Source organism: Ruditapes philippinarum, unplaced genomic scaffold, assembly GCF_026571515.1.
Source record: "Ruditapes philippinarum isolate M1 unplaced genomic scaffold, ASM2657151v2 ctg722_1_1_1_1, whole genome shotgun sequence".
In the NCBI taxonomy this organism is placed as follows: domain Eukaryota; kingdom Metazoa; phylum Mollusca; class Bivalvia; order Venerida; family Veneridae; genus Ruditapes; species Ruditapes philippinarum.
In genome coordinates, this window is record NW_026856551.1 from 251,784 (window position 1) to 267,209 (window position 15,426).

The 15,426-nt window shown below is 29.7% G+C and overlaps 1 protein-coding gene across 9 annotated transcripts in view; it reads left to right on the forward strand.

Moving 5' to 3' along the window:
- The window catches only part of LOC132746950 (plexin-A1-like), a 154,757-nt gene extending 142,126 nt beyond the window's left edge, over positions 1-12,631 (forward strand). For 7 of the 9 annotated variants that reach the window (XM_060736239.1, XM_060736234.1, XM_060736241.1 and 4 more), the window contains 8 exons: positions 38-288; positions 1,041-1,124; positions 1,343-1,503; positions 1,837-1,984; positions 3,325-3,489; positions 4,100-4,117; positions 5,558-5,632; positions 6,451-12,631. In XM_060736239.1, coding sequence (XP_060592222.1) covers positions 38-288; positions 1,041-1,124; positions 1,343-1,503; positions 1,837-1,984; positions 3,325-3,489; positions 4,100-4,117; positions 5,558-5,632; positions 6,451-6,567 — 1,019 coding nt within the window. In that variant the 3' untranslated portion in view covers positions 6,568-12,631. The remainder of the gene's footprint in view (positions 1-37; positions 289-1,040; positions 1,125-1,342; positions 1,504-1,836; positions 1,985-3,324; positions 3,490-4,099; positions 4,118-5,557; positions 5,633-6,450) is intronic. The other 2 variants (XM_060736240.1, XM_060736242.1) reach the window with 2 other exon arrangements.
- Positions 12,632-15,426: the final 2,795 nt, after the last annotated feature.

Sequence of the window (15,426 nt, forward strand, 5' to 3'; positions counted from 1 at the left end):
GGTATGAAGCATCATAGAGTGTATATAAATATTTCAGAATGGAAAAAGGGCAGTATCCCGGTCACTCTACAGGACGATGACACTTCTACACAGAGGTGGGAAGGCTGGAAAAAGATCAACACACTTCAGCATTACAGAGTGTTTGATGGGTCAGAATGTGCCCTTGTTCGTAGATATCAGACTATAAAGTCACCCAACGGGTCACTTGACACTTCTGTAGTGTCTGTTAATTCTTCCATGCCTATATTGAGGTCAGAAAGTGACACAGGGACAAAGTTTTTTCATCTGGTAAGAATAGTTTCTTTTCTTTACAAGTCTTTTATTGGGAGAGGAAAAAAAATCTGCTGGGATATCAAGTTTTTTGTTTTCACTGAACAGACTTCTTCATGAATATTTAAAATCTTATCAAGATGGAAAGTTTATAATTGGTACCTAAAATCTCTAGAGCTAAAATTGGCAAGAGAAAATACCTCAGCTGTGTAATCTTAACAAAAAACAAGATCTGATAAAGTGCATAGAGGTTAGTTTTGTTTCAGAAATTTAACAATTTTATGCTTTGAATGTAATTCTTCCTATGTATACTTAAAGGCCTTTGAAGCCAAAAAAATGCTGTTACTTTTTGTTAAAAAAAAACAATTTTATATTTTGGCGTCTTTGTTAAAGTTTCCCAAAAGAAATTCTCATTGGCCATTGGGCTGAGCTGTATGGAAGTCACTTTGTTTATATTTTGATTCCTTTATAAAAAAAAGATTACATTTAGCACTGTTTTCTTCATGCTCTAGATGCATTATTGCAACATCTATGGAAAAGTGTTTGCCCTTTTAATGGGAAGAAAAATTAATTTGTTTCAGAGGCTTAATGCGAAAAAAGCTATCAAGGATTTATTAAAGCAGTAAGTAAAGTTTTGCTGTAGCTGTATCTGTATCTCCAGGAAAAAGAAACGGCAACAACAACAACAAAAAGTTGATTATTAGAAAACTTCATTGTGTAAATATAAATATTAATATGCCAATAAACGTTTTAACATGATGTGATTTCAGGTGAAACATGATGATATTCAGACAAAAGAGGGCGGAGTTAAGATGGTACCTGAGGTATTTCTACCAAGATTGCTAGCAACAAAGGTATTTATATATAGTGTTATACTCCTTGCAATGTTGAAATGTTCATCAATAACTGTGACTTGTAACTGCCTGCTCATTTTGCATATTGTCATAATTTATCATCACTTCACTTGATTATTTTAATTGAAATCAACTTGGTGTCTTGGCTAGTGGTAAATATGCATTATACAAACAGAAAAACACTGTCACTGGATATTATGAATATTTTTATGTTTCAGGGTACCCTTCAAAAGTACATAGATGATTTATTTCACACTATTTTGTCTGTCAATCCCATGATGCCCCCTGTGATCAAATACTTGTTTGATTACCTCGATGAAGCTGCATTCAAGTATGGAATACATGATCCAGATGTCCTTCATACATGGAAATGTAACAGGTAGGCAGGACATTAATTAATATACCTTAAATTTAATTTAGGATAGAAATATGTACAATGATTACATAATAAGAAAAGATATGGCCTATATTGATTAAGGTGTCAGTCTACTTAAACAATTAAATAAGATAATACATTATTAAATATGATTGACTGTAATAAAACTTTATCATATACAGATATAGTTTATACTTTTGATAGCTCATAAATTAACATCATAAATCTTTTTAAAGAGATCATACACTGACAATATTTAGATAATATGTAGATAATACATGTACATTGACATTATGAATCATCTTAAATTGACAATAGCAATGTTTCTCTTTCTAGTTTACCATTGAGATTTTGGGTGAACATTATCAAGAATCCAGACTTTGTATTTGATATCCACAAGCCTCTGATAGTAGATTCATGTTTATCTGTTGTTGCCCAGACTTTCATGGATAGTTGTTCAACATCAGAACATAGGCTGGGCAAGGTATTTATATTTCTTATATTGTAGTTTATTTTAAATCCTCGTGGACCTATATGGCTCGGTGGCAATTGCTGGTGACTTGTAAACAATTAATCATGGTCAAGGCCACCATGAATAAATCTTTGAATACATTTTACCGGTCAAATTGTTGCAGTGGGAAGTCTTGAATTGGTTTTTTCCTAGTTCCATCTGCTTTTTGTTTAGAACAGATACATGTAAATGCAATCAATGAATTTATGTCCTTTTCTCCATTTGGTCTGGAACACAAGCTATATACTGATAATGAAACTGAATTATTTATGTGGGTCATATAACCAGTCTCCAGGTTTGAGTTATTTATCCTGTTAAAAAATTGACTGTTCAAAATAAATTCTGAAATAAGGAGACTAGTTATATTTTATGGCATGTTATGGTAACTTTGGTGTATTGAAGCTTTTACTGCATTTCTTACATATTTTGTGAAGTTAACGAATTTGAATGAACGAGAAACAGAACAAGTTCAGTTATCAGCAGAAACAAGAGTGATTTATGGAAGGCTTTTATGGTCGTGTTTGCTCAGTCGATGTTCTTGAACGTTTTATGCGCAATTAAAATGGTAGTAGTGCATTTAACATGTCTTCCAGTGCAGACATATTAGCAATAAAAACATGTAAGATTTCTGTGTCTGACATTTATGGCAGATTTTACTTATTGATTCCTAACTTCTGATTTTTTGCTGGATATACATGTATACGTGGACTGTTGGCTGAGAATAGGGTCTATGAGAATGTCGTAATTTCAGCGTATTTTATTGTCTTATATATTCTATATTGTTATATCGGCATAGAAATGTTATGATTGCAAAATGAAAAAGGACTGATAAAATTATTCAAAAAATGTAATTTTAGCTTTGTTAAAATCATCTTCTGCAATTTCTAAAAAAAGTACATAAAATAATACATGTGGAAACTGTGTAATAATGCTTCATGCAAAGAATTAATCATTGAAAAGGTTGGAAAACTGAAATCTCTTTTTTGTTCGACTACCTGGTTACTTCCCTTGAATGCTACTGTGATGGAATACTTTTTTACTATCAGCAAACTTTATGATACTTATTGATATTGTATATGGGCAAACTAAAATGTATGATTTTGGTTTGTTTTAGGTCCTACTATATACCTACTATATACCAGAGTAATGGGAAAATAGCTGTTAATGTCATTGATGTACTGAATGTATTATTGTAGACAATACAGCCAGCAACATGGTTTCCTTAAACTTCAATTATGCGATAAATTGTAAAAGAAATGTCTTACACACTTGTTTTTTTAGCACTTGCTGACCTATCGTTCATATTCTTACAGGACTCACCTTCAAACAAATTATTATTTGCCAAAGATATACCAAATTATAGAAAGATGGTGGACAGATATTTCCGTGAGATTCATGATATGAAGCCCATCAGTGATCAGGACATGAACAGTTATCTGAACGCAGTGTCGAGGGTATGCCATGATAATTATTTCATAGTAAGTGCATGAGCTTGTTTACTAACACTTTCCATTCTCTTATTTTAACACATGCAGCTTTCTCTTTTACAGTTATCAGCAAAATCATCGTGCACATGGAGTAAAATGACCTATGCATCAAATTGAACATCTACTCAATAAAGAGATTTATAAATATACAAAATATAAAGATTTAAATTAGATGTTCATCCTGTATTTGAATTGTAGGGTAATCATACAAGAAGGTTTTCTGTTAAACTGAGGTTAATGATAGAAAAGAGTTCAATATAATTTTGAAATATGTACTCTTCATATACATGTAACAGTCATGGTTGAGAACAATATGAGTACCGGTATCTTAGTTTTACAAGATGTTTTATAAATGCGATCAAAGTATTGCATTTATACTCAATATTTTGTCGCAAACGCGGAAGTTATTTAGAGTACGCTACATGTAATATATTTAATATATTGTGAAAGGGGTATACTATTTCATCTTCATTTTGTGAAGTATTGTTATACCTGCTCATGAGTTTCATAATATTTCTATGAGAAGAACCAAGAGAATTTATTTACAGATAAATTAATATATTTTGACAGATTACATTATGAATTTTAATTAATTTCCTAGAAAGCAATGTATAGGAAGGTAAACCGATGCTTGCTTCAATTTTTATTTTGCTATGGCTGCATTTGATTGGTTTGTGCAAACTCATCTTGTAGGAATGATTCTGTTTCCTTCATTTTAATCATCACCTTAGATTGAATTATATTGCAAACATATTTTCAATTAAATTATTTTTAAAATATTCATGGTAACCGAATGTAAAATATATTGAATTTAGTGCATTTTGATTCTGTTTTAGAAAGAAAAATAACTCTGTTTTAGCTATGGAGAAATCTTTATTGCAGTGGTCTCCCCTTATAAAGGTGTAAGGGGACATTACCACTGTATGCTGCAAGTTAGGTATAGTTAAACTAACAAGAGTTACTTTCTCCTTGTTTGCCTAAATTTGTCATAGTTTGACTGCATGTAAATCATATATATATTTAAGCTAGTGACACTTGTTTTTAGAACAGTGAAATGAGCAGATTGTCATATAGTATCTATAGTTGAAATGCATGGATGACTACATTATTATGCAACATGATCCCCAAATATTCTTATTAATACAGTTTTTATGTGAAACAAACCATAAACAAGTGTTAAATTTCAGTAAATTCTTTTATGACCCACAGAATGTCAAAATTCCATGAATGTTTATGGAAAGAAATGCAGGTTTTATTTCTTTTCAATCTGAAATCTAGATTTGACTATTATTATCTCGTTTGTATTTTTATACTCTAGAATTTAAAAAATAAACAACAAAATTAAACACAACATATTTCTGACAGGGTAAAACTATAACAAGATACAGGCATAAATGGTTAATATTTTTAAATATAAAACCTGATAAAAAATTGTGAAGCTGATAAATATAGGCACGCTGATGTAAGAATATAGACTAATTATTAACGGGAAATGGTGGTAAATTACTGTTTTAGCAATGACCAATGAAAAAACTATATGAGTACATGCTTATGTTTATTTATAGTTTCAGTTAAAAAGAATTAGACTTCCATTGTGTTTTAATGTAATATGGTAGATTGAATAAGTTATTTATAGAAACGACACTTTTTATGTTTTGTTTGGGACGTTTTTCTGTGTGTTTTGACATAATACGTAATATGACAAAACTAGCCAATAAAAAGATACACCTTAATGGGAAAAAAACAAAAAACAGCCTGTAATACAATTTTATAAATCATTTTTGTAATGACGTCTAACTGCTGCAGATAATTTATTTTTGCACTTACGTTTTTCAACAAAAATAAATGGTCTTGATTTTTTTTTGTGTTTTTTGTGAGTTTGACATAATTAATTTGATGTCTTTTAATTAAACTGATAGAAATATTGTATAAATAAAAAACCTCGATAAAAGAAATTTAGACAAAAATCCCACTTCCTGTCTATCTACAAATTTATATTTTTCAAGAGTAACTGTAACTGAATGAAAATTAACATTTTACTTGATCATTATTTTTACAGGCTTACCCTGGAAAGGTATACAAGTCTAGTGCTTTGAAAGAACTCTATACATATGTACACAAATATAGTACAGAGGTAAGATATGCACATTGTACTTTGAAATTTTATTGTTATGTTATATCATAATTATGGCCTAAAAAGCACTTGCCCTGTAAAAACAAAGTTAAGCTTAAACTGTACAGATTTGGTAGACACAAGGCTGCTGTGTACATACTGTGGATTCTTACCTTCTGGGACAGAAAGTAAAAAGCATTTGTCACCAGTGCATCATTGCAATCTGACCACAGTTTAAACTGTTGGAAACTAAACTTTTGTATTTTTATATTGAAATCCTATAAGTTGCAAATGGACTGTTCCAAATTCAAAGCTGGGCAAATCTATTACACAAATTCGGCATTTTAAGGTTTGATACACCAAATGTTTTATACACAGCCCAAGTGTTTGTGTGTAATATATACAAACATTAATATTATAAAATATCCAAATGAATAATGTAAGGATATTTAATAATATTAATGTATCACTATTTGCAGCCTTCTTCAAATTCAATTTTACATGTTATACAAGGTATAATAATATATATTATTTACACTCTCATGGTTGTCAATATTTACATATTTAATTTATTTTATCAAAATGCATATACATTGCAAGTCTGCAGGGTAATATTCAAGTAGGGTTCACTACTGGTATTTCTTTAACATCATAAACATCGAACACCTACAAGATGTCTTGAATGAAAGTCTCATTAGCACGTCCATTATATTTATGATTTTAGTAAAAGTTTCCGAGGGCTAATGTATTTGAAACCCTTTGGTTTATAATCAGTATTACCTTCAAACAGTCTGTCTAATTTTATTTCAATAATGTATTTCTGTATTTTGTTTTTCTAGTTGATGGAGATACTGGAGCAAGACCCAGTCAGTGTACGCATGCAGCTCTCGGCCAAATTAGGAACTGTGATAACAGCCATGGAAGGTCCCTCACCTGGTAGACAAGCTTTTGTTTGACATGGCTCACACAAAACCTATATGGAAATCAACAAAAAATGACATACTTATGTGTGTACAATTTGTCAGAAACTGAAAATTTTGAAAATCAAGCATTTGTTTGTAGCTGATCACAAAATTTATGAACAGTTAAGCTTTTTTTGTGATACAGCTGATACAGACACCTGTAAAATAAAGCATTTGTGTGATACAGATTACAATGCTTCTGCAAAATTGTTTGTGTGATTATTTTTCCATTATGTGGAAGACTTTCGTGGAGAAAGCTATGACAATGTTTTCATTACAGTTGAAATCTGTCTTTTTTGGCAGACATTTATATAATGTACATGATCTGGTTCAACAGATGCTCTCATTAGTGTGATATATCAAAAATTGTACATTTATTTCTGGCAAAACAAGCATCTTTGTGATACTGACTCATATTACCATGCATAATAACATCTATATATAGAAATTTATGTGTTAGAGGTTTGAATTGTGTATGTTTTTCTTCAACTACATTCATATATTCAGTAAACTATATAAAAATGTACATGTATATGTGAACATTTTTTTATATTATCATTTTAGTCCCAGAAAAAAAACAAGCTTTTTATAATATAGATGCAGACATGACTTTTCAAATGCAGCATCTAACAGAAAATTCATTAGTTTGTGAATACATCTGATGCTCTTTAAAAGTATATACTTATGATTATCATTTATGATTATCATTTATGATTATCATTTATCATGTAAGAATAACAATGTATCTTCACCGTAGTTCAATAGCTGGTTAACTCCTATTAAATGTAGAAGGTTTTAACCCATAACTGCAGTAAGGTGACATCATGTAAAATGTAATATGGCTGTAACAACTAGTAGTATTGAACAGTCAAAACTGATTTCAAAGAAAAAAAAACTGTGGAAAAAATATTTTCAGAGAAAAAAAAAATTATGTTTTCAAGACTTAAAAAAAGTGAATGGAAAAAAATGTTTGGTAACTAGAGAGAGTTAGTCTTCTGGGCAAGTATTTGTGTAAGGGACATGTCTCTTTGAAGAAAAAGTAGATTAATGCACAATTTTTGTCTTTATTTTTATAAAGATCCTGTTACCCTATGTGTAGAGAAAAGTGCAATTATTTTTTTATTAGTTTTAGTTTATGTATGTATTATAGTAAAGTTTTTTTTTTTTAGTTTTCTTTTGGAGAATTATCTATTCAACTTTTGAAAAAAAAGGTCTATGATGAAAATAAATGACAATGTGGGAAGGTTAAACAAATCTGAATTTTTGCCTTTATAAGTTGTTCAGAAATAAGGTAAAAATGTTACAAGAAATAGAGAAAAAAGAATTTTAATTGATGGGTGCACATTGAAAACCAATGTTAATGTGTGTCATAGTTTTACTGTTGAAATATTTCATTTTTTTTTAACTTTCTGAAATCTTTTTTGGGAAATGACTTTTTCTGCCAGGAAATAAGTTTATTCTGCCCAGAAACCAGTCTATGCTATTTGTTTTATAATGAATAATTTCTAAAACAAAATCCCAATGTAAGTACACATATGTCATTATATATATTTCCATGTCTGGTCCGGTCTATTGTAATAGGAATTCAGCAGGGTTAGAACATATAATATACATGTACTATCAGGATTTTTTTCATACCTCATAATTTATATTCTCTTGCATGCAAAGGTAAGATAATTTATATTTAGTATTTTGGGATAGTTTCATACTGGTATATTGTGCTGACATATTTGAAATCAAAAGATATGAAAAAAAACACCATGTAGTACTTTCTTCTAATTAACTTCTGTGTTATGTAAACCATTGATTTATTTTTATTTTATTATTCTCTTAATTTAGTAAAAACAACAATTATAATGCAACAATGATTCAACTTTCTCTAAACAGTTAGATAATACACCAGTTTACAACAGGACGGTATTTTCCATTGCATTATTTTGTTTAATTGTCAGTGAAATATAGAGTATATTTCACTGGTTGACAATATATTTTATTATCTCCCATTGATTATAATTATAGTGCTGGAAAAATTCAACAAACTATTAGCATATTTGTTTTTGTGTTAGTATAGTAATGTTGAATAGTGCTGCTTTGATTTTATATATTATTTTATTGAAGTAAGTTTATTATGTATCAGTATTATTTATAGATTACTTCACAGACTAAAATCCTTTAAGTTTTATCTTGTGCATTACTAGCCATTAGTGTACACTTATTTTTAAGATTATAAGAAATGGCATGAAAGGTTTTAGTAAAGTTTTTCGAAAATGAAAAGTTTTAAAGCAACATGCCATAACATTCATGTTGATTTTTATAAAAAAAATAAAAAAATCTTTATTATATTTTCAATTGTGCAGGTAAAGTGTTTTAACTATAAGTCCAAGGATTTAACTGTTCATAAAAACAGCCTGTAGTATGTGAAGATATGCTGAGAAACCATAACAGATGTTTGTGAAGAATAAGAATTGCATAATGTAATGTAACTTACTTGTGAAGAATTTAAAGATGTCCTTGTGAAGAATTACAAAATGTAACATAACTTGTGAAGAATTTAAAGATGTCCTTGTGAAGAATTTCAAAATGTAACATAACTTGTGAAGATTTGAAAGATAAAAAATTAAGCGAAATGCAAGTATGTAAGATTCAAGGTCATTATGTTTTAAATGGATAAACTACATGTTTAAATGTTGTGATATGACAATATTTCTAAGTTATCTTAGTTGGGTTTGCCTCAAAGGCATTTATGTTAGAAAGAGAAAGACGTGGCACTTTTGATGCTAGTCTGTTTTTTAAGGTATTGATATAAACATGTGTTCATTTTTAAGAAACCAAAGTTTTTTGTATTTATTATTGACTTTATGTTTTATTGACTTGAAATATGTTGACTGTTTTAAGTCCTTGCTGTATTTTGAAAAATTTTAATTAAACTGTAAGCCTGCTAGTGGCCATATATTCTACTTATGTGACCATTGAAGACCAAGGTCAGCCGGCACACCCGTTCATTATTGTATATAGTTACAGATTGCCTGATATGTTTACTATGTGACATGAGAGGGTAACAATCTGTATTGTCACCATGGTAACATCATTTCTTTAACCATCATGCACATACTGCAGGCCAGGTTTTAGTTTAAGATGTCTGTCTTGAATATCAATTTCTTTGGAAAATAATATAAACAGCACGACCCACTGTGGGTGGTAGAACAAAATACAGTCAACTATCGTTATCTCGACATCGCTTTTCTCGATATTTTGTTATCTCGATGAAATTTTGAAAGTCCCGATTTTCTTCCTTCTTTATCTTTATTGAAAATATTTGTTTATCTCGATATTTTTATTTCGATATTTTCAGTATCTCGATGTAAAATTTCAGCCCCAACAGTTATTTTCACACTATTATCCTTTGTCTATCTCGACTAATAATTTTCTTTCGTCTGTTCCTTCAGACATGTGAAAAACACAAACTAGACAACAATTGCTCAAAAGCCCGTGTTTTAATGATGATTATGTTTGTAACAAGTAAAGCTGTTTTTATAAAAAAATAATCTATTTAGCACGATTGACATATGTCTAAAATGAGTGAATTTTACGTCCTTTATAAATATTCGAACACTGTATCAATTCATTATGACTTTAAATGTAAATGAAATAGTATATAGAATGAAGTATAGAAACGCTATCGTTGCAATATAATTTGTTTCACAACATCACCACCAAATCCATCAGCGGTCGAATAATCTCGAGAAAGACCCGATAAATAACCCGGGAGGATGTACGGATCAACCACCCTGAAAACAATGTTTTCACTTTATTGGTGTATTACTGAGTAAACCTTACAGACACCCGAATTCCGCTGGTAAACATCCGCTTATGTTACTTTGTTAAATGTTGACTAGGCCTATGAAAACAAGACATGGGGATATCTGGTTTATTTGACATAAGGTATGCATATGTCTTTTCTAAAAATCAGTTTCTGCCTAATTCAAACCCTAATATGTTTATCTCAACATTTCGTTATCTCGATATTTTTGGACGGTCCCGGTGACTTCGAGATAACGAGAGTCGACTGTATTCACCCTTGACAAGATAATGTTAACCTTGGCTAACACATTTCATTCTATCACCCACAATGGGATTTGATTTAAAATATGAAAATTACAGAATCACTACTAAATTTCAAGATAGTAGCAATATTAGAGTGTATATAAAACATTTTCATCTCCTATATAACATGGAAAGAAAAGTTAACAGACGTTTATATGAGTAAGACTGAAGTATACATATAGTCATTCTAATTTAGTTATTCATAATAAGTAACAAATACCAGGAAATTTTACTGCAGCAAATGTATGTTCTACATACTGATATAAGGGAGAAGTGTTATGGTACATAGTTTGATAGTTTTTGGTGGTAAAGGTTACACAGAAAAAAGAAGCAATTGTTCTATAATGGTAAAGTGCAGGATTTAAACAAATGTACCAATAATGTTACCAGTCATGATGGTATTATAAGTAAATATTATATGGTAAAGCAACAACTTTGAAACCAATACATTACTTTGGTTAGCACAAGTTTTGAAAAAAATTAACTGTAGTAAAATGCAGAATTAGAATGTACTTAATATAGCATTGATTTTAGAATTATGCCGCATTTTACTTAAATATTGGATATTTATGAGATTTTTATGTTAATTAACATATAATAATCTATGCTGTGTATTGTTTAAAATATGTAAATATATGTGTATATATATATATGCAATCTGAAATTAAGAGTATATTGTTGATTTGTTATATTATAATGTACATGTACATTTTTTTCACCTGGGTAAATGTTTTTTTTATTACAAAATAGAAATGTGCAATATGCATAAGAGATTAATTCTGCATAGGGAGATTATAAAATATTATTTTAAATAAATTTAGCCTGTAACCTGCAGGACCTAGCCTTTGTCAACAGTATAGAGCCAGCCCAGCCTGATTTCTGTGCTGTTGGACGCGGCAATGATGGTAGTTTTTTGGTATTTCGATACCAAAAATCCCACTTTGGATAGACTGTGTCAAATTCACTTCGAATAAACTATGTCAAATTCTTTTTGAATAGACTGTGTCAAATTCACTTTGAATAGACTGTGTCAAATTCGAAGATCAAATCTTTTACACAATTCGCCAGGTTAAGGGTTACCATGTGGATTCACGACTAGGCCAGTTAAAAGTAATTATTGGTGTCATAATCTTTGTTTTGAGAAAATAGAAATGACCGAACAATCATTTATAAGTAGCAATTATGCTGAATGTTAAATTTAAATTAATGATATTTTTTGTTTTTCTTCATTTTTTGCTGTATTTGAATTACATCTGGTATATACAAGAACTGTTTACATGGCTGCTAATTTAAAAGGAAGATATTTTTGAATTTATTAATTTTATATAATCTTAATCTGTACAGCATTTTTAAAGCCTTATTAGAACATACAGAACAGAACATTGCTTTTATTTTTTTTAGGCACAGATTACAAAAGCTCAAATACCAACTATTACAAAAAAATTTGACTTCTATGAAAAGATTAAATTGCAGGAAAGTAATGTTATTGGAGTACCTTTATTACATTTGAAGAAATGAAAACATTATTGTTAAGGCTTTTTAAGGATATCAAACAAAATCTTGAGTTTACATAAACTTCTAAAATCCTTTGAAGTCTTAATCCAGTCAAATGACTTTTATATACTTATATATTGCTATTTATAAATGATAATAAAGAAATAAATGAGAATTAAACAGTAAGCTTCAATAGGAATCCATTCTTTTGTACATGGGAAATCATATTGAAACTATGTACATTATTAATAAATAGACTCATTCTTGTCATGTTTTTGTATGATGACAGTTGTTTTTTTATATGTTATAGTATATATTATATATGTGTTGCGAGAAAATGTTAATCTGTTTGAATGCTCATATAATATCATCAAAAATTGTTGCCTATAGAAAGAAGACATTGTAATGAAATATGCACATGGCGCAAGATAAATATAAATAAAATATTGAATCAAAACTACATATGAGTTCATCTTCTTTCGTCACTGTGTCCATTCACTCACGTTCTGTCGACAGTGTTGTTAGAATTAAAGACGTTGGAGCCAGTGAAATAAGCAAGTTATTGCGACCATTCGCAGAAGGGTGGTGCTTCTACTAAGGTGGCCGTTCTTCTGGGATACTAAGATGGGCGTTCTCGTGGGAGAGAGGCCTTCTTTCACCTGTAGAACTAAAAAATATGCTATGTTATTTAAAACAGAAGTAGAAATATTTTTCAATCTATATTAACATGTTTCTGATTATGTACGGACGTGTGTTTACAAAGGAATCACATTTCCAAATTCTAAAGGTGTGCGGAAAAGGGTTTATATGAATAGTTCTATAGTAATATAAATAAACAGTTATATAAATAAACCAAAAACACCAAACGCCTTCTAATACTTTAAAAGATTGATACCTTTGCTGTATACTAAGCTACCAACTTCAGCTCAACAGATATATTACACAAATCAAATCGATTTGTTTATTAAAATTAAATCTTTGTATGAAATGTTGCCCTTAGACTTCAATACAAGAACATCTACATGGGAATACTCAATAGCAGAAAATAGTAGGAGATATATAAGAGAAATTTCACTAAGGTCGTCTCCGATATTTCTCCATCATTAAAACTACAGGCCAATAAGATATATGGAGCATATGCAGTAACAAATAACTAAGATATTTTATCATCAATTAGTTCAGTACCATTTAGTTCAGTGACATAACAAATTTGCTGCCAATCTAGACTGCAACTAAATCCAAAATTGAAATTAAGACCTGTTAAATGCGTTACTAAGGACGAGCTAATAAAAAGTATACTGGTAATATTTGAAAAGTAAACGTTTATCAATTAAAAAAGACAACACATACATTATCTTAAAAGGCTTTTATGAACTGAGTAATGTTTTAAATATTTCTAATTTTGAAACAACAATAACATCATCATTAACAACAACAACAAAATTATTTGGCTCTTAAAAATCATGGACAATCATATGCCTTTATTTCTCAAAAGTTTACTATTTTTTGTGTTCTGTTATAGTTTCCTAAAAAGTACTCATTAGCCATTTTTTTACCTGAACCATCTGTTGCTTTTGTTTTTTTTTGTTTTTTTTTTGCAAATGAGAACAGTAATTATGATTTAGTATTTTGTATGGAAGTCAAAATACTTTATTTGTTTACAGTACAAGTACATGTATACTACTTCTATGATAAATTACTTCACATTCAAAGCTACTTTCTTAGTAAGGAGCTTCTAACATGCAAAAAAAACATTAATTAAACATTAAAAACTCCTGTTTGCCCCTTTTTAAGAAGGAACAAAATGTTTCTGAGACATTAAGCGCAAAAAACAATAATATTTTTTAGTATAATTGCAATTTATCAACATGAAAGAGGAAATAAATGTATTGGATGTAAATAAACATATGATATAATAACGACACACATACGATATACTCCGTCACATACGGGCTTCGAGTAAATGCCAATTTGAAAGCATTCTCTTAAAGACTTTATTGCAACAATAATAGGACATATTTTGACGACCGCGTGTCATCAACGGCTATTTTTTTCCAGCTTCCCTAGGTCAGTCTTAATAGACAATTTATAAATTGACGAAAGGTTAAACATACTTCTTTTTTCAAAGTATTAGTAACTGATAACATTTGGTAAAATTTTATTAAAAGTTTCATTATAACAGTTTGATCAATTCGTCTTCATCTGAGATACTTGTATGTTAAATAGGTTGATGTTAAGTCCCAGATGCTTTACGTGGCTTTGGGATTTAAGGAATATAAAGTATTTCCTTATTAACACATGTATTTGATACCTTGACCAATTTCTAAACAATATTGATGTTAAGTCCCAGATGCATTACGTGGCTTTGGGATTTAAGGAATATAAAGTATTTCCTTATTAACACATGTATTTGATACCTTGACCAATTTCTAAACAATATTGATGTTAAGTCCCAGATGCATTACGTGGCTTTGGGATTTAAGGAATATAAAGTATTTCCTTATTAATACATGTATTTGATACCTTGACCAATTTCTAAACAATATTGATGTTAAGTCTCAGATGGTTTACGTGGCTTTGGGATATAAGGAATATAAAGTATTTCCTTATTAATATTTGATACTTTGACCAATTTCCAAACAATATGAGATATATTAAACAATATTGATGTAAAGTCCCATATGCATTACGTGGATTTGGGATTTAAGGAATATAAAGTATTTCCTTATTAATACATGTATTTGATACCTTGACCAATTTCTAAACAATATTGATGTTAAGTCCCAGATGCTTAACGTGGCTTTTGGATTTAAGGAATATAAAGTATTTCCTTATTAATATTTGATACCTTGATCAATTTCTAAACAATATGAGATATATTAAATAACAGGATTCCAAAAGGTGATCAGTTTAACTTGTTTATTTGGTCGGAGGACACGTTTTATTAGATCAAGGATGAGATTTACCTCAAATTGCTCCCTTGTTCAAATACACTGTTACGTTTTATCATCACCGAGTAAACAGCGACTGTCGTGGTTTCAATTAGTTTCTCTTAAGTATTCCCCTTAAAGTGATAATCTAGAGTAAAATGACTAGTTATTTCATTCAACATGACCGTTTTAATGAAACCGTAAACCTCGCCGCGGGTATCATTTCATTGAATTTCCATTTAAACTATTTCAAATTTTAATTTTGTCCCTAATTCACTGAACTACGCGGTCTTGTGACACAGATAAAAAACGTATACACATAGAA